The sequence below is a fragment of the Carettochelys insculpta genome, chromosome 4 (genome assembly GCF_033958435.1).
Source record: "Carettochelys insculpta isolate YL-2023 chromosome 4, ASM3395843v1, whole genome shotgun sequence".
In the NCBI taxonomy this organism is placed as follows: domain Eukaryota; kingdom Metazoa; phylum Chordata; order Testudines; family Carettochelyidae; genus Carettochelys; species Carettochelys insculpta.
The window spans coordinates 23,507,531-23,532,155 of record NC_134140.1 but is presented as its reverse complement, the minus strand read 5'-3'; the positions used below and the strand labels follow the sequence as shown (position 1 = coordinate 23,532,155).

Below are 24,625 nucleotides of genomic sequence, written 5' to 3'. Positions count from 1 at the left end.
TGACTAGGAGTAATAGGGAATCAGCAACATAGGATTCTGTCTTTGGTAAACTGTCCACAAACAGCTGATATCTAAGGCACCTGATAACTTTTAATATTGGGCTTTTGGAGTATCTAGCAAAGTGTAAAAGATACTGTAAATGTTAGTACAAAAGTCTGCTAGACAATCTGGAATTTTCATTGGGAATGAAAGAGAATGTTTTAACAAAAATTTAGCTTCTGTTGGGATACCCAGTCATTTTGGGAATACATTCTTCGAGATACAAACATATATGGTCTCCTAATTCATGTTACTGTGTAAAAAAAAAAAAAAGACATTTGGGATCAAGAGGAAAAAGCAAAAAAATCACTTCATGCTTTGGAAATTTATTCTTAAACATACTTCTAGGTAAACTCCCTCCCTGTACTCCCTGTTGTAGGGCTACAACAAATATACAAACATCTAAAGTGAGTTTACAGCTTGCTTGGGAAAAGAATATAGTAGCAAATTTGAGATGTTCATACTAACTAGGGCAATATTTTTATATCTTTGGATGAGAATGGAAAGCTTAGTGGGATAGACAGTTAAAATTAGGACAATTAAAACAAAGGACTAATGCTCATAGCCTGTTGTGGGTTAATTGTAAGGATTTGTCTACATGGGGATATGCAAGAAAATGAACCTGAATTAACTACTGGTATAAATTTGAAGTGGATTAGTTAAACCATTAAATTCATGTGGGGTTGCTTTTATTCAGAATTAAACTGAATTAAAGCTACGTTATCTTAAGGCAGTTCTACACTAAAGGGGAAAGTCAAGTAGAGGTATGTAATTCTGGCTATGTTAATGTAGCTGAAGTAGATGTATCTTAATTCAGGCTTCCACGTTGTCTCCTCTAAGGGAGGGTGGTAGGAACCTGTGCTGTCGTCAACTTCTCTTATTTCTAATTGAGTGCAGGAGTACCATAGTTGACTGAGGAGCCCTGTAAATTCAATTTAGCGTATCCTTACTAAGAATGCTAAATTGAACTCCGGAAGAACGACGACGGCAAGATGGATCTTGCCTGTAGTGAAGACATACCCCTAATTAGCTTCTAAATTGACTTAATTCACCGTGAATTAAGCAATAACAAATTCACTTCCAAAGTGAATTAAGATAAACCAAATTAAGACCATTGTAATTCTGAATGAGAATGTTCATACAGAAATTCAATGTGTTTTAATTAATCCACCTTAAATTCACAGTTTTAGTTAATTTGGATAATTTTTTATGGATGTCCTTGTGCAGACAAGATCTAAGAATGCTGAGGAACGATGGCAAACATCTCAGCATAACCCGTGTAGATGCTGGCCAAGTGGTAGACTGTTAATTTGAATAAGGACTCAAGTGTTGAGATAGGAGATTGAATGAACAAAACTGTAGATTTTCTTGCACCAGCCCATATGGTAGGGGTGTAAGATTTTCTAACCCTTATCCAGGCCTGGGGCCAGGAAATAAAGATCCATCTCTTACCAGTGTTCCTGTGTTGATTAAAGTAGTTCTGACTGGACAGCATAGAGAGCACTGACCACATTATATACCTGCATGATGCTCAGTCCTGAGCCAAATCTGACACACTGTGGGGTGGGATGCCTGTGAGGGTCAGGGGTCTCGTGCCATCCTGCCATTGTTTTTAGTTCCTATATGTCACCTCCATATTACATGGTATCGAAAAAAAAACAAAAAACATTGGCAAAATTGGAGCAGAGGAAGCAACCTGAATCCAACAGGCAGGAAGGGAACCTGGCAAACTGGAGATTATGCCTACTGCTTTACCCAATGTTCATGGAAGCAATTGGCATAGCAGAAAAATCAAAAGGTCAAATATTCCACGTAGTTCCTTTGGCCACATGAAGCAGCCTTGAGAACAAGAAACAGCTGTGTTCTCAGAAAGCCACTGATGTACACTGATGGTTGGAAGTGATGGATGTCCACTGGACATCTGTTGATACCTGACTGCCCTGATCGCTCTATTTTTTCATACTCTAGGTTGATATTTTTTTCGTTTTTCCCCTTTTTAAGGCTTTCCATCTCCTTTAAGGTTTCTAATTTTATTTTGTTTTGAGCTTGTCAGGCAGAATGAATGTGGGAGTAATGACGGCAATGAGAGCAGTCTGGTGAAGTGGGGAGGAGAAAGACTGAGCAGAAATAAGACTTACAGGCAGGTGTGGGGAAGGCAGAGAGAAAGGGGTGTACTTCCTGTGCACATTTGGCCAGGAGCATTCCACAAGCCATACTACACAGTCCCAGGCATGTAAGAGCAGTGGTTCCCAAACTGTGTGCTGGTGGAATGCTGGTATTCTGCGAGCTATTGCAAAGTGTTCTGCCAGTGAAATTGATTACTGGTGATCTCTTCCCCATTCTCAGGGAAAGAAATAAACTTTGGGATGCAATTTGCTCAGTTTTGCTCACCACTGGCTTGGACCTACAGTAAACCATGGCTCAGTCCCCTGGTCCCAGCTTAACGCCCCCCAGCCCTGCATGGCTGTGGCTCAATCTCCCTGGCCCCAGGCAGCTGCAGCTCAACCCCCTGGCCCCAGCTCACCCCTCCGCCCCATGCAGCTGTGGCTCAGCCCCTGCCCCAGCCCCAGCTCAAACCCCCAGCCCTGCGTGGCCCTGGCTCAATCCCCCAAGCCCCTTGTGGCCATGGCTAAACCTTCCCCAGCCCCAGCTCAACCCCCTGGCCCTGCTCAGTCCCAGCTGAAACCTTCCAGCCCTGTGCGGCCATGGCTCAAACCCCCTGGCCCTGCATGGCTGTGGCTCAACCCTCCCCCACTCCAGCTGTGGCTCAGCCCCCCCAGCACCAGCTCAAACCTCTTGGCCCCACGCAGCCCTGGCTGAAACCTCCTGGCCCCGCATGACCATGGCTCAGACTCCTCAGCCCTGGCTCAAACCCCATGGCCCCAAGTGGTGGTGGTGCAAACCCTGCCCCCAGTCCTGGCTCACGCCACTTGGCCCCGTGTGGCTGTGGCTCAACCCCTCATCATTAGTATGAGGTATAAAAGCTGAAGTGTTCCACGGAAAGAGCCATGATGTCCAAGTGTTCCACAACCAGAAAAAGTTTGGGCCATGGGCCACCTTCTTTGAGTTGGTCCGTGGAGTGCATCAGAGAATTCTGGGGGATGTCTGTGGTAAAATAGTTGCAAGTGGCTGAACAGGTTGAACTAATATTTAATTATAATAGAGAACCTGTTTAGCCTAATTCCCCTCCCTCCCTGTGTAATAAATTTATTTGGCATTGCCCATTAGTTAATATAATATAGTCTGCAGAAGAATCAGGTGCCATTTCTTCATGTCTTTGTGCACCAAGCCTCTTTGCTCACAGGCAGCTCTATCACTCACTAGGGCAGCAGCATGTACAACAATTTGGCTGCTATCCAACCTGCAAAATGCTTTATAATTAAAAAGTCCCACTGAAATGAAATGAAATGCCTGCTCGGTAAATGAAGGACCTGCTTTTCTAAATGAAACGTGGAATGCAAAACGTCCAAACAGACTTACCTTTGGAATATTCTCAAAGAGATTCCTGTAAATGTTTGGCTTCATCCATTAATGGTCTGAGATAAAAAACAACTGTGGTTGGTAAGAGATTTTCTTTAGATAAAATGTAAAAATGGATTACATTCAAAGATGATTGTAGAATGGTTGGTGTATGTTTTTCAGATTCTGCGGTAAAATGCTTTGGCATAATTGAAATGGCTGTCAGCTTCTCCAACAACCTTAGTAGTCTGAGATTGTTGGAAGCCTGGTAATGCTCTATAAGGGCCTAAAGATGGCCATGGCTTTGCCTAGCCACTAAAGCTGTTTTTCAGAACTTAATTTCTGGTTCTGCGTAGGTATTTTCCTTTTTAATTAATTTACGAGCCCCCACTTTGGATGACAAAAATGACATCACTTCTATAACTCATTATTTGTGGATCAGAAGTGGCATACAGAATGGGTACCTCCGTGAGGCATTCCTTTACTACACATGACTGCTACAGAATACAATTTACAATTATCCTGAATGAATGGTTGTCAGATATGCTCTGTACACTGGCTTTCTGATTAGGTGAATTGCTGACAGTCAGCGATGTAGTGGGAACACTGGAGTCCCTTGTTTGAACCTTTCCATTTGTAAGCCTGTATTCTTTGGAAGGATTTGACAATGCTGTGTGACAGACTTTGCTTATACTGGGGGCATCTTGGACTGTTAGCTGCAAGAGTTAAGAGAAAAGGTCACAGCTGAGATTTTAAAAAATCAGAACCTAATGAGATTTTCTTCAGGAGATATCCAGGTAGCCTAATTAAAGACTAAATTTTCCTGCTTGAGCTTGACAGATGATGACTTCATCATACATTGCATCATCACTGAAAATCAGGAATAATTTTAAAATTACACATATGGGCTGCACAAGGATGAAACAGACTGATTTAAAACAATTTAGCTTCAGTGCTGTGTTTCAGCATGTGTAATGAAACGTAGAGTAATATGGTATGCCACTTTTCTTATCTTATAATAATTTTTCCTCTGGTCTGATGGGCCAAAATTATATTCTCATACATCATAAAAATACTCTGGGTAGATCTCTGTGATCTGAACAAATATCTAATTGTTAAAGAGCATGTTGGCCCTGTCTCTGTTAATAAGCAGAGCCAATGGGAATTTTTTCTGGTAGTAAAGTCTCCTTTTTCTCACTACCCAGACTGATTGCCAGCAAACCTGTACTTAGATACTAGCAACAGAAAAAGCAGTTACCTGATTGGAACATGCCTGGCAGGAGCCAGGAGTATCGGCAGTAAATCTCTGTCTTTTTTGTCAGTTCCCTGAGAACCCTGGGGTCATGATTCTTTCTCTTAGGTTGTAACATGACTTATAAAGCCATTAGAACTAACCAGTTTGATTTTTTTTAACTAAATTCTTTTGCAAGATGCCCCCTAGCTTTTATGTTTCTATACCAAACACCAATAATAGCAATAGAACATAGTGGCCTTCAGGGAATGTGAAAAAGTTAATATCTTTTAACGAATTAAGGTCTAATTCTGCAGTTTTTTGCACCAGTATAAATCCAAGAGTAACTCGTATGAATTCAGTAGCAATACACCATGGGGAGTGAGAGCCAAACTGTATCAATTTTGTATAGCATCCTTTACATCTATGGCATTCTGTAAATAATGCAAATAGCCTGAAAATGTTGAGTCTTTGTTCAGTCTTAATCCCCAAGGTACAGCAACCTTCATTCTGACCTACTGTAACCAAGGTACTAATTACTTGGATAATCAAAGCAAATGGCTAAAATTTCTGTTAGCAAAAGACTTCATCTGGACGTTGAGAACAAAAACTAGCAATAGGTAAATAAAAGCATGCTCCACACTGTTGGAGATGACTGATCTTGACCCCACATTAACCAAACTAAGAGCTGAGCAAAAAACCAGAGGTTCTTCTAATTTTACCTCTCGTAGGGTTGCCATGGTAACTGGTGTAACTGTAGGAAGAACTAATATGGTCTGGCAGTGAGTGAAAGGAAATTTTATTTAAGTGATCTGAATCTAAAATATAACAGCCAGCATGATGCAGGCGTTGCGGAGTAACATTTCACCCTATGTGGCCAATGCGTTTGTCGTAATTTGCAAAAAGATTATGACCTAACAGAACAGTTCTTGTTCCAGGGTTTTCTCTATAGACTGATGACCTTATTTTTCAATGTGATTTAGTCTTATTTGTTAATTTTTATTTTTTTATTTTTTAGTTCTGGTAATGTGTGAGTAACACAGATAACACAGTGCTCTCTTGGAAAACAGCCACCTCTTCAAGAAAAATCATAAGATGACATATCTCTGCTAGTTTTAATCTTGCACAGAAAACCAAAGCGACTCTTTCTGGATGAGATCCAATAACATTGTTTAACGCTTTGGATAAGATAAATTCATGTCCGTAGATGCCAAGTGAGCTGCATTGCAAATTAGGATTGTAGGCTAACTCGGCTGATCCTGCTGCGAAAGTCATTCAAACTGATTGGACCTTGTGGTTTGGAAGCTGAGGTGAATTTATGTGATGATTTCCTCTTCTCCCCTCAGAAATAAACCAGAAAAGTTTTACAAATGGAGATATTTACAGAAGACTTGTAATTGCCCCACTCATGCCTCTCCCCACAAGCCCTGCTCTCCCCAAGGACTCAGGAAACTAGTTTTTTACTACAGAAATCAGAATAGCTCTGAAAATGCATTTTTTAAAAACTATATTTTAGTCCATTAATCTGTACTTACTTTTACTCTCTCTCTGTGTAGGTGATCCTGATCCTTACCAAGTATTACCATACTGATATGGGGAAGGTGCTGGAGAGCTCTTTGTGGAGGTAAGTACTTAGCCTTTTCATATAAGAACATAAGAATGGCCATAGTGGGTCAGACCAAAGGTCCATCCAGCCCAGTATCCCGTCTGCCAACAGTGGCCAATGCCAGGTGTCCCAGAGAAGGAGAACAGAAGACAATGATCAAGTGATTTATCTCCTGCCATGCATCTCCTGCCCTTGTACTGAAGGCTAGGGCACCAAACTTTACCCCTGGCTAATAGCCATTTATGGACCTAACCTGCAAAAATTTATCGAGCTCTTTTTTAAACCCTAATAGAGTCCTGGCCTTCACAGCCTCCTCTGGCAAGGAGTTCCACAGGTTGACTGTGCGCTGTGTGAAGAAAAATGTCCTTTTATTAGTTTTGAACCTACTACCCATCAATTTCATTTGGTGTCCCCTAGTTCTTGTATTATGGGAAAAGGTAAATAATTTTCCTGGTTCCTATGCTGACCAAAGTTCCTATGCTGACCAAAAAATATTCCTGATTCCTAGGCTGACCAATGTTGGATTGTGTCTTGCTCCCTTTTACCTTTGGAGGTTGCCTAATGGGTTGAATTGCTGACTCCATGCCAGCTATAGGGTTGCCCAGACTTGCATCTTTTTTATGACTTGTGGTTGAGGGAAGGAGAACTTGAAAGGGGATTAGCAATTTGTGCAGGGGATAAGATATCTTTCTGAGGACACATAATAAAAAAAAACAGAATTCTAATTGTAAGTTGGCGTCGAGACATAATTATCCTCCTCCTTCTTTGTTTTAAACTTCCCGAGCCTTGGAAGTTTTGAACCAAAGTTAAGGCTGTTATTTTAATTGTTAGTAGCTTTTTCTGTTCAGCTCTGTATTTGGGTTAGTAAATTATCTGTAGGTAATGTGTATCTTTCTAGCCGTAACTTGGAAGCTGTCCAGGTTGTGTTGTATCTTTTGATGTTTGGAGACTTGTAGTACTTCAAATGTAACTTTTAAAATAATTTTTCATTTTTGACTTTGTCAGCTTTGTCTCTTGTGCACATACGCACACACACTCTGACACATTCACACAGAGAGACTTTGTGTAGGGTTTCAGACACTGATACAGAATCAGTGAAATTCTCTGTTACACCACTACAACCCCTTCCTATCATATCCTTGTATCCTTAACAACTTTTTAAGAGTGTATGAAGCAGATGCAGGGCCATTAGCATTCTATATTGTTGTTCTGTCAAAGTAGGTTTTTCTTCTGGTTTTTTTTTTTTCCTCCAGGGGAACTTGAAGTCATGGGTGCAATTTAATGTGTGTATTAAAACATAATCATAGTTCCTTTTGGAAAATCTTCCATTATTTAAGTGCATTAGTGCTAAACAACAAGTCACATATTATACATTCAAAATAGATATGTCCTCTGTTGCTGGATATATTTTGTACACCCTGCTTTTACATTCACCCAGATGGGTTTTTAACATAATGCTCATGTGACATGCATAGATCACATGCATTTTAAATATATGAGTGTTTCCAGTATGACTGATAAGCAAGGATTTTAAAAATCACTTGACATGGACAACATTTTTATGGATAATCATTAGTTTTTACATTTTGTGTTTATATATCTATAAATATAGCTATAGATACCTAAATTTTACTGAAAGTTCCAATGTCACTTATTCAATGTGCACAACCTCTCCTTGTGGTTGATTTTTGAATACGCTTTAAATTTATGTAATTAAACATACTCTAATAAACTGCTTCCAGAGGATAAAGGTTACAGAGTATAAAGGTTACTGATAGGGATTCATGTTTTAATTCATCTCAAATTTTCCTTCAACTCAAGGACTAACTCAGAAAGTGAGTAGTAATAATAATCTAATGACAATTCCTCACCTTGTGTAGCTCGTCCATGGGTCAGCCATGAACTTAGGTGTGTGCAAGAGCTGCTCCTTATATATGGCTGCAGGGATGTACATCACACTGAAAGGGGACAGGACAACACAAGATCTATAGTCTGGCCTGGCTTCACACCCACTTTTGAAGTAGTCTGGGTGCACTCATTGGAGGAGGCAGCGCCTTCTTAATCTGCCCAGGTTTCTCATACAGCAGTGCATCCCTGCACCATTCAGTATTTGTGCCACTGGCTAAAGCATGAACTCTGCTCCAAACTCTTGCTCTAATATTGTACATGTTGCATAAAGGTAAATAGTATCTCTTTGCTTCAGTCAAGCTCTGTGATAACTAGCACCTCTGAATGTGAAAGTTGACGAATGTGACCCTGATCTGGCCATCTTGTGCAGAGAAGCCTTGGCTCCCACGGACATCTAGTGGGAGTGGAGGGCATGGAACATCTCAAAAAAATAATGATTTGCATGAACTGAAACTATCTGAATGTTCCAGTTTTTGCCAGCAATTTTATGGGCTAAAATTAAAAAAAGAGACAAAATGGTTTGTCCGGACACTTTTGAAGCAAAACATTTCAGTGTCTCAATTCAGGGCTTGTTTCTTCAGCCCGCTGTAGCGTGGCAAGCCAGGGTGTGATCTGCAGTGCACTAGCACTCCCATGCTCCAGGCTTTACTGAACTGTAGCAATGTTCATCTTGGATATTCCTGGATGGCAAGTAAGGTGCCATGCAGACAAGGTTTTAGCTAGATTTGTTTTGTTTAAAGTCCAACCTCCTGCTTCAAAACATAACCCAAGGATGTGAAAACCCCACAATTTCAATATGCTAATATATTTATGGCTGACCTGGAACAACGATTCCTCAGCTCTTGTCCCCTATTACCACTCCTCTACTTAAGATACATTGATGACATCTTTATGATTTGGACCCATGGTACAGAGGCTCTAGAAGAATTCCACAGAGACTTTAACAATCTACACCCCACCATCAACTTATGCCTCGATTACAACGTGCAAGAGATACATTTCCTGGACACTACAGTACTAATCAAGGATGGCCTGATCAGTACCACACTGTACCAAAAACCTACTGATCGCTATACTTATCTACACCCTTCTAGTTTGCATCCTGCACACGTGACTAGATCCATTGTTTACAGTCAAGCTCTTAGGTACAGTCGCATTTGCTCTGATCCAACTAACAGAGACCAAAAACTACAAGAACTTTACCAAATATTCATAAACCTGAATTACCCTCCAGGAGAAGTAAAAAAACAAATCGACAGGGCCAGACGAATACCCAGAGACCAGCTACTCCAAGATCGGCCCAAAAAAGCCAAGAACAGAACTCCACTGGTTATTACCTACAGCCCCCAACTCAGACCACTGCAACGAATTATTAAAGACCTACAACCTATTCTTAATCAGGATGCTACACTCCAGAAGGCCCTGGGTGACATGCCTGTTCTTTCCTACAGACAACCTCCCAGCCTCATGAGGATCCTCACTAACAGCCACAGTCTATACCCCAGGAATACCAGTCCTGGAACGTTTCCCTGCAACAAAGCCCACGGCCAGCTTTGTCCACATATCATCTCTGGAAATACCATCACTGGACCTAACCAGGTTACTCACAGAATCACGGGCACTTTCTCATGCTCCTCTACTAACATCATATATGCCATCATGTGCCAACAATGCCCAGATGCTTTGTATATTGGACAGACTTCTAACTCCCTTATACAAAGGGTCAATGGGCACAAAACAGACATCAAAACACTCCAGATCCACAAACCAGTTAGTCAACATTTTAATGGAATGGGGCATTCTGTCAATGACCTAAAGGTATGTGTGTTACTGAAGAGGAATTATCGCACTGTTTTGGAAAGAGAAGTGGACGAGCTGACTTTTATATTCAAATTCGGCACATTAATGCATGGTTTAAATCGTGATGGGAACTTTCTGAGTCACTATAGGGGCTTGTCTGCATACTTGGCTCAATCTAATTCTTGACCTTCCCCCCCACCTCTCCACTCTCTGATTTGCTCACCTTGATTATCTTTTTCTGATTTGTCCTCCTTGCTTACTGTTTTTGGTTCTCTGTGTCTTAAATATTGAGTCTGTTCTGGTCTGGCTATGGTCTGAAGAAGTGGGTCTGTCCCACGAAAGCTCACCTAATAAACTATTTTGCTAGTCTTTAAAGTGCTACTTGACTGCTTTTTGTTCCCACAATTTCAGTTTTGGTTGGACCCAAAGCAATCCTTTTTTCAGATTTTTTGGTACCATCAGAGTATTGAAAAATTGATCATTAGATACTCCTGAGACTGCATAACCGCATGTTGTCTTCCAGCTATATTGGCCCATGGAATATATGTGCCCAGTTAGGTAAGTACAATTTAGTATAGTCGTAGAAATATAGGACTGGAAAGACCTCATTAGGTTATCTCAGGTTCCCCAGTGAAGCCGGACTAAGTTTTATCTGGATCATTTCTGACACGTTTGTCCAATCTGATCTTAAAATCCTCCAGTGATGGAGATTCCACCACCTTCCCAGGTAATTTGTTCCAGTGCTTAACTATCCTGTGGTTTATTGGCTCATTGCTTCTTGTCCTGTCCTTACAGGACTGTAGATACTTGAAGACTGTTCCTCCAGTCTTCTCTTCTCCAGACTAAAAACCAATTTTTGCAATATTTCCTTGAAAATCATGTTGTGTAAACCTTTATTTTTCTTTTTTTCTTTTTGCTCTTCATTGGTTATTCCCCAATTTCTTCCCATTTTTGCTGAAGTGTCTGGTAATCCAGATCCAGTAATCTGGTTGAGGTTTTATCAGTGCTGAGTAGAGTGGAAGAATTACTTCTCATATCTTGCTTACAGCACTTCTAGTAAGCCCCATGAAGATATTGCTTTTTTTGCAATAGTGCTATATGTTGCAGGAGATCATAGACTAATGTATATTTGTTAGTGATTCACTATAAACCCTGATACTTTTCTGCAGTAGTCCTTCCTAAGCAGTTATTTTCCATTATCAGAGGAGAAGCGAGCCCACAGAAAGCACAGTAAGGACCTGCCAGACACCCACTACACATGCAACAAATGCAGCAAGGACTGTCGCTCTCGTGGGGGCCTTCACAGTCACAGTCGACGCTGCAAATGATGATCCCAAATGGAACTACGAAGGGCGTGATCCATAGTGTACGTAGACTGAAGGATGCCTGCTACTATTTTCTATTACGTATTTGTGCAGCTGATTAGTCCTTCCTAAGTATAGTATTTTGTATTTGTCCATATTAAAGTTCACCCTATTTATTTCAGACTGTTTCTCTGGAGTGTCACGAAAATTTTGAATTCTAATCCTGTCCTCCAAAGTGCTTACAATACTCCCCACCCCTACCCCGCCTCCAAGCTTGGTATCATCTATGCCATTATTCAGATCATTTATCTCTCTATATCTGAAGATACTCTAGTTAGAAGCAGTCCCAGGAGTGATCCCTATGGCACTCCACTTTATATGCCCTTCCCCCTTGAATGTGAACTATTGAGAACTGCTCTCTGAGTAAGACTGAATATATATCAGACAAGAATCTTTCAAAATTATCCATTGGGACCCTGGACTTTCAACATAAACATTAAACATGCTATATATAACTCTTTTATTTAAGACAATTGCTTTAGGCTTGATTCTGATCTGAACATTCATGTAAATGAGGAATAACTATACTGAAACCAGTGGAGGTACTGTATATGATCATAAAACTACTGTGAGTCAAAATCTGTCCTTTCGTGTAATGGATTTACAGGATAATTTGCTTTTTAAAACCAGGATGAAGCACTGCATGAGGAAAATGCTTAGAAGCAGACTTGGAAAGAGTTGGGTGTTGATTTTAACCGTCAACTTATGTTTCTGGAATGCAGTTTAAATAGGAGCTTAGAGCAGAGGTTTGGAAGTAGTAGTGAACTTTGCGGTTTGGACGTAAATCTGCATTTCTGCAAATGGGAGATAATAAGTGAATATACTCAGATTGTAGCAGTTCTCAGGTTACAAAATTACCAAAGGCTCCAAAGACAATAGTAGCATTTAGAATAAACCCTGTTTCTTTTGAAAACTTCATGTACTGAACTTTGTGCAAAAAACAAGAAAATTGGTAAACAGTGAACCATAACATAATAGAAAACTGAACAGTGGTACTTTCACTATATAGTTAGTGAGAATAAATTGCTGTGTTTCCATTCACTTTCAATGTAACTACAATAGAATACCCAAACTGATGACATGTCCCAATATGTTCCTTTGTAAAAAGGTGTATTTTTTAATTTTGTTTTTTTGCCCTTGACACTTTATTTGCATCAGAACAAATATGCAATAGAACAGATGTGGAAAAAATTCATAGAGACTTTTGGCTATGTGTAAAAGCCATTCGTCTCTGAAATGTTCGTATATTCTAATAGGAATTGCTGTTGTACTATTTACTGAATGTATCCAGTATTTGTCCCTGTCTTAACTATCTTCCTGGCTAGAGCAATCCCACACGTTCATTGTTCTCTGTATGGGGGAAATAGTTACTTTACAGTCTTCCTTCCAATTTGATTCTGTAATGTCTTTGGTTTGTTGTCCTTTAGTCCCTATTGCACTTGCTGATCAGGAAATTGTAGGTAAAGCTACTGTGGCACTGAGATTGCTCTCACAGTAGCATACGAGGTTTTCCCCAAAGCCCTGCAGAATCTTAAACTTAAAACAAGCCTTCATAAAATGTGATTTTTAGCTTAATGAAGTCTCTATTAGCTTCATAACAAAACAGCTCTTTGTTATTGTTTCTTATTGCAGCTCATGTACAGGGTCTATTTCAGATCTTGAATACTACGGATTTAGTTGAATTCATTATGTTTTGCAACAATGTAAAAGAAATCAGAATCAGTACCACAGTAAAATTATGCTAATTACACAAATTTGAAGCCTCAGAGATGAAAGTGTCAACCTCCAGGCTGGAGTCCTTTGGCCCAGATAATTATATCTAGCTAATCAACCCTTTTTGCAATTAATAGCATGTTGTTTCGTGTTACTCTTATGCCCTTAAGGGGCACCAGTCTCACTTGCTATGCTAATGCCATCCGTTCCCTGAAATCCTCCATGGTTTTTAATTTACTCATGGATTATTTTAAAAGGAACACTTTCAAGGTTTTTTTAATCCTTTTGATGAAGACCTTCAGTTCCTGCCCCTATATCCTTTATCAAAATCCTTCACTAAAATCTGACTCCAGACACTATTTGGAGAATTCCTTTATTTGGTACCCAGTTGCGATCATTTGATATTGTGTGGTTAACTCTGATCAGTGTATTCTGAATCATTAGTGCAGATCTGTCCCATTTATCAGGCCACCAGACAATTTTGTGTGTCTGCTGAGAAGCTGCAGATGTTATGGCCTTGCAGTCAGCTATCTATTGGAAGATAAATTACTGACGCTTTTTCGACATACGCTTTATTTAACTTGTTTAATTTAGGGCAAGTCTGCTCAGCAAAATGAAGACCCCTAAGTTACTATAGCATTCAGCCACTACAGTAGTTAACATTGTTTTTGCATATGCACACTATGCTCCTTGTGCTAGCATCCTTAGCAGGAACACTTGCACTCATGTAACTGTCATTGTAGGGCATTGTGGGATGGCTTCTAACAGCCAGCAACAATTGATGTAAGCAAAGCAGTGTCTACACTGACATGGCATTGACCTAAGTGCATTGAGTTACTATGCCTTACAGCTGGAGTTATTAAGTTGGTGTAATGGTGATTTACATTGATGGGAGTTACATTTTAGTGAACATGCTTACGGCGTTAGGTTGATGTAAGCTGTCTTACGTTGACCTAACTCTGGAGTGTAGACCAGGCCTTGTATACCTACATCAGCCCTGGAGCAGGGGCAGTCTCGCAATCCTCTCTTTCAGTGATCTCCATGCAGACTCTCGAGCCTAGTTCCTGGAAAGCAGCTATGCCTCAAGGACTGATTCTTGATTAAAAAAAAAAAAATTAAGAGGCAGAGAGGAGACTTCTATGCTGCTTATTATAGCTACTCCGGAGAACCTGCACCAGAAAACCAGTGCACAGCATTTTCTTCTAACACTAAAAACTCATGCTAAGAAAAAGAGACAGTAGCAGTGCCATGTGGTGATCTCTGCCATTTGCAGGCTGGGTGAAAGTCTATAGCCTGTATTGTGCAGGTTCCAGGCAAGATGATCATACTGATTGTTTGAGGTCTTTAAAAAGCATTAAATCTATAAATATTAACTAGTATTCTTGTTCTCAGCTATTGAAAAGCCTCTGTCTTTTCTTCTGAAACTTGCTTTGACGTTATCCCTCCCTCTCTTTCCCATCTTACACATTTCATATAGACTAAATTAGGTCAAACTAGTGAGCTACTGGTACTAAGTAATCAAAGTGCTACATCAGAGGCATTAGCCAGTTCCACAGAAGCCCAAATCATCATGGAAGCCTAGCCAGGAAACTCCATGGTTGATTTGTGTACTCAGCTTTGTGTCTGCTGCTATGTATATTGTTTTTTCCTTCGTAGTTATTGATCTTATTGAGACTATGATAAATTTCTGTCTACTTATCTAGGTGAAAGCAAGCAAGATAGACAGGAAGCCGTTACCTTGTTTTCCTCTCTGAATATAATTTACCAGAACTGATCCTCATTACAAGTTAAGATGATTGTCCATATAATTCTTATTCGAGAGTTTTAATGAAAGTGTTAAACCCCAGGGATATGAGGCAAACATCATTTTAGCTATGTTAACTTAAACATAAAATATATTAAATTAATCAAGGGCTAGAACTTCACAACTGCCTGACTTGTGCAAGCAAAGCATGCGTGTGCATGGGGAAACCAGTCACATGGACCAGGGGTTCTCAGCTTTTCTTTCTGAGGCCCCGCAAAATGGTATAAAACCTCCCTGGCTGGCCTGTGGCACAACAGCTGTTTTACTGCAAAAAGAAGCCAGGGCCGGTGTTAGGGAACAAGCAGGGCAAGTGCCTGGGGCTCCATGTCACAGGGGTCCCCACAACACTAAGTTGCTCTGGCTTTTGTTTCAGCCCCAGGTGGAAGAACTCAGGCCACCTCGCTTCAGCCCTATGTACTGGGGCTTTGGCTTTCTGCTGTGGTCCCCAGCAAGTTCAACATTGTCCCTACGTGGAGGACCCCCTGGAACCTGCTTACAGCTGCCCACACCAAGGGCCCAGGATCCCTGGTTGAAAATCACTGGCATAGACAGGATACCATTCACCACAGAGGGTACAACTTATGAGTGAGGCACAGGGTATTGAGAAAATTTACTCCAAGTGCTCAGTTTTGTACACAAGAACAGATCAAATTATGCACAGGCAGATATCTGTATGCACTTTGTGTGCAATAGAATCTCTGTGTGCATACAGGCATATGGATGCATCTTTGGGCATATACATTTGGAATATGAGACTAAACATTCTATTTTAAATAAACAACAGTTAGGAAATTCATACTCTCTGCACCTTCTGCAGGCATGAACTCATTAGTCATCATAACACCTCTTGGAAAAAGGTCAGTAAGTATTATCTTCATTTTACAAATGGGGTGATTGAGATGTTAAGTGATTCACTGAAAGTTACACAGTAACTTTGAAGCATGCGTACCCGCAGTGGAAACTGGCCAATTTCTGGCTCTCAATCTTTTTGTCAGACCACTAGACAACACTCTGTCTCTGATATGGATTCAGCCTTCCCCTGCTTAACTTGTTATAGATGATGAATAATAGATTATGATGATTACTAATAAAATTTTAATTGTGTAGTTATCAGGCTTTAATGATATGGTAGTGTTACCGCCACTCACCATGTAATTGCCATTGTTCCCAGTGGCATTATCATGTGGGTAATGCCTAGCTGCAGCAAAATACCCTGCATTTTTCATGCTAAGTATGCTGTCTAACTCCTCATAGCATTCTATGCTGAATCCAGCACTTGCCAGTTCTCAGAGCTATGGGTGATTTTACACAATCTACCTGCTGTCAGCAGGCCATTGCTGAATGACTAGGTCAAAAAGGTCATACTCTTAGGAGAAGCAGCTGCTTCATTACACACACACACACACACACACACTCTCTCTCTCTCTTTCTGCAACTTTTCAGACATCACTGGGGCATCAGCGTATAATGATCATAGGCTGTCATAGCTAATATTCTCTTCAGAGAGAAACTTGTTTGTTTTGGCATATTTCTGAAAAGTGCCAACTCCCAACAATTCTAGGCACTTACACAAATATACAGAAGAACAAAATAAAATATTTTGCTCTTTATAAGCCTGACGCAATTCAGCACATTTCACCCAGCAAAATAACATCTCCATGCAATCACCTGTATCCTTCAGACAATCCTTTCTAGCAAAATCTTGGGGAAACCAAAGAACCTTCGAGAATTCTCCGTAGTTCAACAAATTCAGGAGGGAGGATCCCTCACAGAAATTACCCTTCCACCATTTAAATAATGGAGTTTTAGTTTAACGAGATCGGTTGATTTTAACTGCAGTGGTGTCTCTCACAGAGACAGACTAGCTAGCTTCCAAATGATGTATAGGAAAAGAACTATGTGTAACTTCCTGGAAAATAATAATAATAAAAAACAATACAAAGTAGACTGTGGAGTAATATTCTCTGTGGGTAGGTCTTCACTACAGGGAAGATTGACCCTACCACAGTCTATCTTCCAGTGTTTGGGTTAGCACGTCTGGTAGAGATGTTCTAAATCAAACTTGATGGACACCTCCAGTGTTACTGGTACATCTGCTCCTTGCATGCAGTAAGGCAAGTCAAAACGGGAGAGTTTTCTCCTGTTGACCTCCTGCATTGGAGACAGCATGGAAGCATAAATTAAGGTAAAAAATAGTCATTACTGTGCCTGATGGTAGTTTACATAAATTCATAAGCAGTTTTAATTAAAATTACCTGTATTGTCTAATCCACTTTTTTCAAGATAACAGCTTTATTTCAATTTAACTTTGTTGTCATCTATACTATGTGGTTGCATTATTTCAAAATTGGTAAACCTCATTGTATGAAGAGTAGTGCCTGTTTTGAAATATGTGCTATTCCCTGGCTGTGTCTACATTGAAAATGCAAATTAGGTGTGATTTACATATTGGACACCTCATTTGCATATTATTCCTTCAAAAGAGCTTCTTTCAAAAGAAGAAAAGTGGTGTAGATGCGGCTCTTTTGAAGATGGGGTTTACGTTTGAAAGAGCTACATCTACACTGTTTTTCGTCTTTTGAAAGAAGCTCTTTCGATGGAAGAATATGCAAATGAGGTGCTTGATTTGTAAATATGCACCTCATTTGCATTTTCAATCTCCCTCATTTGCATTCCTCTTTTGAAAGAGGAATGCAAACGTAGACACAGCCAGGCTGTGGCCATGCTCGCCCCTCCTTTCTGAGGGGCTATGGTAATATGGCACTTCTGGATATGTTAATGAGGCATGGGCATGAATATGCAGTGCCTCATTAGCATACTAGTGGCCACGCATGCTTCAAAACTGCTGGTTTTGAAATGCACACTGCCCGTGTAGCCAGGGGGCCTGTAGAAACGACCCCCTGATTTCAAAAGCCCGTTATTCTCATCTGGTTTTGGGAAGGGGCTTTTGAAATAAGGGGTCAATTTCAAAAGGCCCCCTGGGTACATGGGTGATGTGTGTTTTGAAACCATTATGCTAATGAGGCACTGCATATTCATGGAAGCACCTGATTAGCATATCCCAAAGTGCCACGTTACCATAGCCCCTCCAAACGGAGGGGCTAGTGTGGCCACAGCCCCAGGGAATAACGCATATTTCAAAATAGGCATTACTCCTCCTGCAATGAGGTTTACCAATTTTGAAATAATGCAACTGCGTAGTATAGATGACGGCAAAGTTAATTTGAAATAACAGCTGTTATCTTGAAATAAGTTGGCTGTGTGGCCTCACACATTAAAAAAGGGAAGAAGGGTTCTTCTGAAGGTGGGGTTTACTTTTGAAAGAGTCGCATCTACACTGCTTTTCTTCTTTCAAAAACTCTTTCAGAAGCAGAATATGAAAATAAGGTGCCAGACATGTAAATGTGCACATCATTTACAGTTTTGATTCCCCTCATTTGCATGGCTTTTGAAAGGGGAATGCAAGTGTAGACAGCCCCTGTCTTCAACATTCTTATTTTGAAATGGGCACTATTTTGAAATAAGTGCTATGTATATAGACTATGTATTTCAAAATACGTGAATGCTATACATTTTTGTGTAGCCTCCTTATTTTGGAATAGTTATTTCAGAATAGGAATGCAAATGAGGAAAATCAAAAATGCAAATGAGGCGCTGAGTTCTTGTCCTCTTGCCCTCTGTTGGCTCTTGCATGCTCTCAGTCCAATTTCTAGTGCAAAGTTATCTACATCACAAAAGATACTACCCCAACTAAATTGGTATCTTTCTTTAAAGTCTCATAATGGAAATCACAGATGAACATGGAGCTACAACTGTGCCCTTGAGCTTTAGTGGTTTTTCATGCAACTCATGGCTAAAGCATGTGTATAGGATGGGGAAACTTCTATTGCCATTGACACCTATTCTTTGACTGAACTGAGAACTTGTGTCTCCTGTGCTTTCATTTTGGCAGGTTTCCCCTACATTAAGGTTATATGAAAACTAGTTCAGGTACAGTGTTACTTAACTGGAAGAAAGACTAGGATGTGTTATGTGGCAGTTCATTAAGGCTATGGCTACATGGTAGCCATAACTTGAAATAACTTATGCAATTTGCGCAATGTAACTTACATAAGTTATTTCAAGTTTACTTATTTCAAACTAGGTGTTATCCAAACAGCACCAAAGTTTGAAATAAGTGCTAGTTCAAAGTTTCTGCTACCCCTCTTGCAACAAGGGGTTGCAGAAACAGAAACTGCTTGAAATAGCAGGGCTATTTCCAGTGTGTTGTTTAGTCACAGGGTTGCTAAATTGGGATACAAATGTATCTCAAACTAACAACCACAGTGGAGCCATAGCATAACAGTGCAATCCAAGCCTAGTTTTCCATGTCAACAGACTAGAAAAGTACCATTTCTCTTAGGAGTCTTTTCTGTTTCCATTCCCAGAGGGGGGGAATAAGGAATGAGACATATATAATGGCTGCTAGTTAGTTTGTTTATCACAGTGGCTCTCAGCCAGGGATATGTGTACTCCCAGGGGTACTCAGAGCTTCTCCCAAGTGTACATTAACTCAGTGTTTCTTAATCTTTTTTATTAATAAATACTGGACTTATTTTATGTTCATCTAAATTTTGCATGTCTGAAAATTGTAGTTAGTGGGGAGACATAATTTTTTTAAAAGGGGTACTGTATAAAAAACATGTTGAGAAACACTAATTTAGCACATTTTTGGAAGGTTCTCAGATACCATAGTGATGGACAAAGTATAAAAATCTGAGTACAATACAGTAAAAGCTCAGTTATCTGGCACCCAGAGAACATTGGGTTAACTGATGTGCCGCAGCTGCTGGGCTGGCAGCCATGGAGCCCGTTACCCAGCTGGGGCTGGCTGACCAGGGAGGGCCAGCTGCTGTGAGGCTGGATGCCCAGCTGGGGCAGAGCCAATCTCCAGTACCCCAGTTCCCTGGGGGTGCTGGATAATAGAGATTTTACTGTAGTATTTATTAAACCTCCTGAGAAATGGAGGCTCTGGGTTCACAGAAGGCTATGGAATCTAGAGGCTTGGGCTTTGGAGTGGGTATGAGAAGGTCTGTGTTCTATTCCTGGCTTAGTCCTGTGTGGTATGGGCAACACACTTCACCTTTCTTCACCCATTCCCCTTTCACTCCCTTTGTCTTCTCAGGCTAGACTGTAAGCTCTTTGAAGAAGGGACTAATTTTCATTACGTTTGTACAGGGCCTAGCATGGTGAGGCCCAATTGCTGTTGTGACTGCTGAATGCTACTGTAATTAGGAACTTCTCAAGTTCAGTGGCTTATTATAGCATTCTGTCTCCTTATGGCTCTTGACGGAAGGGTGAGTGAATAGCAAGTCCATCAGATGACACTTGACATATATTGAGCATCCTCTAAGAATGCCTGTCCTGCTCTTGAGGCAGTGGTTGTCTGTGCTGGCTGACAGTAACATAGCAGATCTTCTCAGCTGTTGTTTGCAAATGCTCTCCTGCGACAGGCATTCCTCCTGTTGAGCTCCTCATGTCCCTTGTGCAGTGTGTGACCTCCTCACGCTTAGTCCTGTGGTATGCAGAGAGTCTGCTCCAGTGCACCTCCTGCTAACGGATTGTGAATTAATTTGGTTGTTGAGGCTGACTGAATGAACAGCTGTGTAGTTAATTATGCAGAATGGTATAGAAAAATGTAGTGATAATGTTTTATCCCCTCATTATCCCTGCAGTATGGAATATATTTTTCAACCTGACAATGGCTAAGGTAATATTTCCCACATAATTTATTTATTACAGATATAGTGTAATATGCAGCTTTCACACCCTTAATTCTGGAAGAAAGGAAGGGTTTGGAATACTAAAACCTCAGTACAACTCTCTTTAATTCATCTGCAATTGAGGAAGAAGGTCGGGGGGAAAATGCAGTGGATACATTCACCATGTAGACAGATCTAAATATGCTGATTTGCCTTGCTGTTTTGCGGTGCAGCAGATGTATCAATGGATGGTCCCAATTTCACCTCCCTTTCTCCTCTCATCAATTGCTTGGCTGTTGTTCACTCCATCATTCCAAATTGCCTTTCTACTCTCTACTGTTTTATTTCTCTTCTGCCTTCTCCCTCTCTGCTATGATTTCCACTCATCTCATGCAGAGCACTTTCAAACCACCATGAATATAGCAGCAAGAACATATTCCCTCCATCAAATCATGTTGCTGATTCTCCCTCTCTTTTTTAATTGCCCACTTCCTCTGTCATGGGGTTGTCTTTCTTTTCATCTTCTCCTTAATCCTCAAACTTTCCTGCCATCTTCCACTAGCCCTCAAACTTTACTGTCATCGGAGAAACTGGAGCAAGCTTAGTTCCTCAAAGCTATTTAGGCACCCGACTCTCATTGAAATCAGTGGGAACTAGGGGCCTTGACTGCCTTTGAGAATCTGGGTCTAAGTCCTTACAAAAGAGGTGTGTCTTGTTTTTAGATCCAAACATGTCAAATGACAGCTCTGTCTAGCTTCCTTTGGAAGATGTTTTTAGCTGCCGCCTTTGTGTTGACAATATTCTTTCCCACAATGCCTCAAACCTGGACTTGTTTACTAAGAGTGGTCTTGGTCACTTGTGGAAGGATTAGTGGTCTCTGAGTCAACTTGGTCTCAGCCTTGTAGCTTGGAACCAAATTTTTGAATTAAACCCAGAAAAAATGTGTAGCCAGTGATTCATGTGTTCATGCCTGCCTTTGTTATTTAGTAGAGAGCAGCCGTATTAATTGTAATTTTTATCTGACATATACCTTAATTACCAAATAGATGCTACTTCCCTTCATGGGGGTGTAATCCAAATCAGAGCCTGTTCCTTTCTGAAGAGAAATCTCATCATCAGTCAAATCAACTAAGCCTGTGCAAAGAGCAGAAGTTAGGGTGATTGGCAATAGAGAGCTCATTGTGCAGTAGTGGGATATGTCATTGAATAAAGAACTTTAATACAACACACACACCATGCCCAAACTTCTGATAGGCACAAAGGAAAAAAGATGGTGAGGTTTTTTTTTCCCACAGAATGCAGATAAAGTGTTACAAGGTATGTGTGTGTGAGGTCACTTTCTAATACTTGAGCTGAGGTCACATGGATAGCAGAAGTGTTTCGGGGGAAATTATTTTGAATTTACTTCCTTCAAATATTCAGATATTGTTATCCATTTTTATTTTAACACTTACCATATGTTGTTTTCTATTAATTCTGTAATGTCACTTCAGGATATAGTTTGCTTAGAAAATTAGTTGAAAATAAAACTATTGTACTGAAGTGTACTGACCCCAGATTTATGATTTCCTTTCCATCCTAAGAGTTTTCAAATAAATATAGGTCTCTCAGATTTTAGAAGCATTTCAACTTGTCTTTTGTCTGACTTGCCTTATAAACCAGGATAATAGTCATTTTTGTTATATTTTAGGTTTTAAAATAATCCAAAATGAAATTTACTTATTGGTTCTGTGGCAATTCCAGGTGAGCTGCATTTAACCTCCGAGCACCTTTTTGGCACAGTTAGCAGGAGCTTACTTGGGAGGCTTTCATGCAAGAGAACCAGGTTTAACTCCTATTCAGAGTGCTTTCCTAATTAAATCCTCATGGACAGCAAAATATTCTGCTGCCTGGCTAGGAGGCAGTGCATCCAGACATGGTGAAGAATATAGTAAACTCTTTCATATCTGTCCTTCTATCATCCAGAACTCTCAAATAACTGACATTTTAGCTATAAGTACATTTTAGTTAAATTTTCCAGAAGTACAGTATAGTGAAAGCAAATACACATAAATACTGCAAATATAGTATAAGTTTATAGTGTACAATACTGCTTATTGTTGGTAAATAAAGTACTCTGCATACATTTTTGATTGTTTCTTAATATCTAATCTTGTTTTTCTTTAGTGTTATGCATTGCTAGGTATACCTCTATAATATCCAGAATATTTGAATATCTGGCAACCTCCTGGTTCTGGGCTTACAGATATGAAAGAGTTTATTTTTATTGTATGCTGGGTCGGGGGGAAGAAAAAACAAAACAAAACATTCCTTTGCATTTTCGATGGCTTCAGGTGAATTTATGAACCTTCCAGTGTTCCACTGTGGAAAGGTTGCCAAGAAGCACATTTAAATAAAATTAAACAAGGAGAGAAAGTTAATTATTTAAAGATCAGAAAAATGTGTTGTGTACAATAAGTTTTTCTTTGTTCAAATTATTGCGCTGTCTGAATAGTTTAAAATCAAGAAGCTCTTAGCTGCTTTCTCACAGCATAGAAGAAAGTGCAAAAACATGAGGAAATTAGTTGACTGTAAAAGAGAGAACTGTCTTCATAATATGCCTGCAACACTGACGGACCAAAGAGGAAAAAAAAAGAAAAAAAAGCTAGGACATTTTGGAATTCTATCCTTTCTTTAGCACTATTACTTGAAAAGCAAATAATAGGGTTTCCAAAGAGCACATATTAATAATCACACTGAATTTCTATAGTACCTTCCATCTGATGATTACAAGGAACTCTACGAATAACAACATTCTTATAGCATAGCTAATGCACAAGTCAGCAACGAATGTTTCCTGAATTTCAACTCTCCAAAGAAATCCCTCCATTTTATAGAGATTTCCTGAAATTCCTTTTTTTTTTTTCTTTGAGCTTTCTACTGTTGTTATCCTTATTTCTCATAGCACATCTGTGGAGGGCTGGGAATAGAACTCAGGTTTCCTGATTCACAGATTTGTTTCATTAACTGGTGACCAGTTTTCCTCTTCTCACCATTGGAAAATTAATTGTGTATTGCAGACACAAAGGCCGTGGCTACACTAGCACCCCCCTTTCGAAAGGGGGATGCTAAAGAGACACTTCGGCAGATGATAATGAGGCACTGCCATGCATATGCAGTGCTTCATTAGCATAATGGCAGCCACGTGCGTTTCAAAACTACTGCTTTCAAAACACACACTGCTGGTGTAGACGGGGGCCTTTCGAAATCACCCCCAGATTTCAAAAGTTCCTTCTTTCCATTTAGTTTTGGGACGAAGGGGCTTTTGTAATCTAGGGGGTCCTTTTGAAAGGACTCTTTCACTGGCGGCATGAATTTCAAAAGTGGCAGTTTTGAAACGTGCACAGCTGCCATTATGCTAATGATGTGCTGCATATGCATGGTAGCACCTCATTAGCATCTGCCGAAGTGGCTCATTAACATCCCCCTTTCGAAAGGGGGTGCTAGTGTAGCCACGGCCAAAATGTGTAACAGCTTTCATTTGTATTAAATATTTCAGGTCAACTTCTGTGGATAATTCTGTCTTCATAAATACTTCTGTGTGCCCTATCTGTTGCTTTTTATGAAGTCAGCAGATAGCTCTGTTGAGATTAGGTGTGTTATTTGTGCTTTTCTAGCTACTTTAGAAAAGCAACATCTGCTTTGCAATACGTGGCCATAGCCTTGCCCCAGCCACTTATTTTCTTGCTGTTATTCAGGCATGAAATCAAGGTTTACTTAAAACTTACTTAAGGATGTTAGTGACTGGAAATTGTGTACAGGGGAATTTGTGAATTATGAATCTGCCTGCAATTTTTGCATATGTGCCTTTGATGACTTCTTTTTGAAAGTGTAATGTAAATTTTTCAAGACCACTTAAGATAGTAAGAAGCCTAAATTCTGTTTTCAAAAGTGAATTAGCCACTTAGGCTCTTTGAAACT

The 24,625-nt window shown here is 40.1% G+C and overlaps 1 protein-coding gene across 7 annotated transcripts in view; it reads left to right on the top strand.

The window, feature by feature from the left end:
• The window catches only part of SORCS2 (sortilin related VPS10 domain containing receptor 2), an 822,591-nt gene that overhangs the window by 258,406 nt on the left and 539,560 nt on the right, over positions 1-24,625 (top strand). For all 7 annotated transcript variants that reach the window (XM_074992445.1, XM_074992444.1, XM_074992443.1 and 4 more), the window contains exon 2: positions 6,286-6,353. In XM_074992445.1, the coding sequence (XP_074848546.1) occupies positions 6,286-6,353 (68 nt within the window). The remainder of the gene's footprint in view (positions 1-6,285; positions 6,354-24,625) is intronic.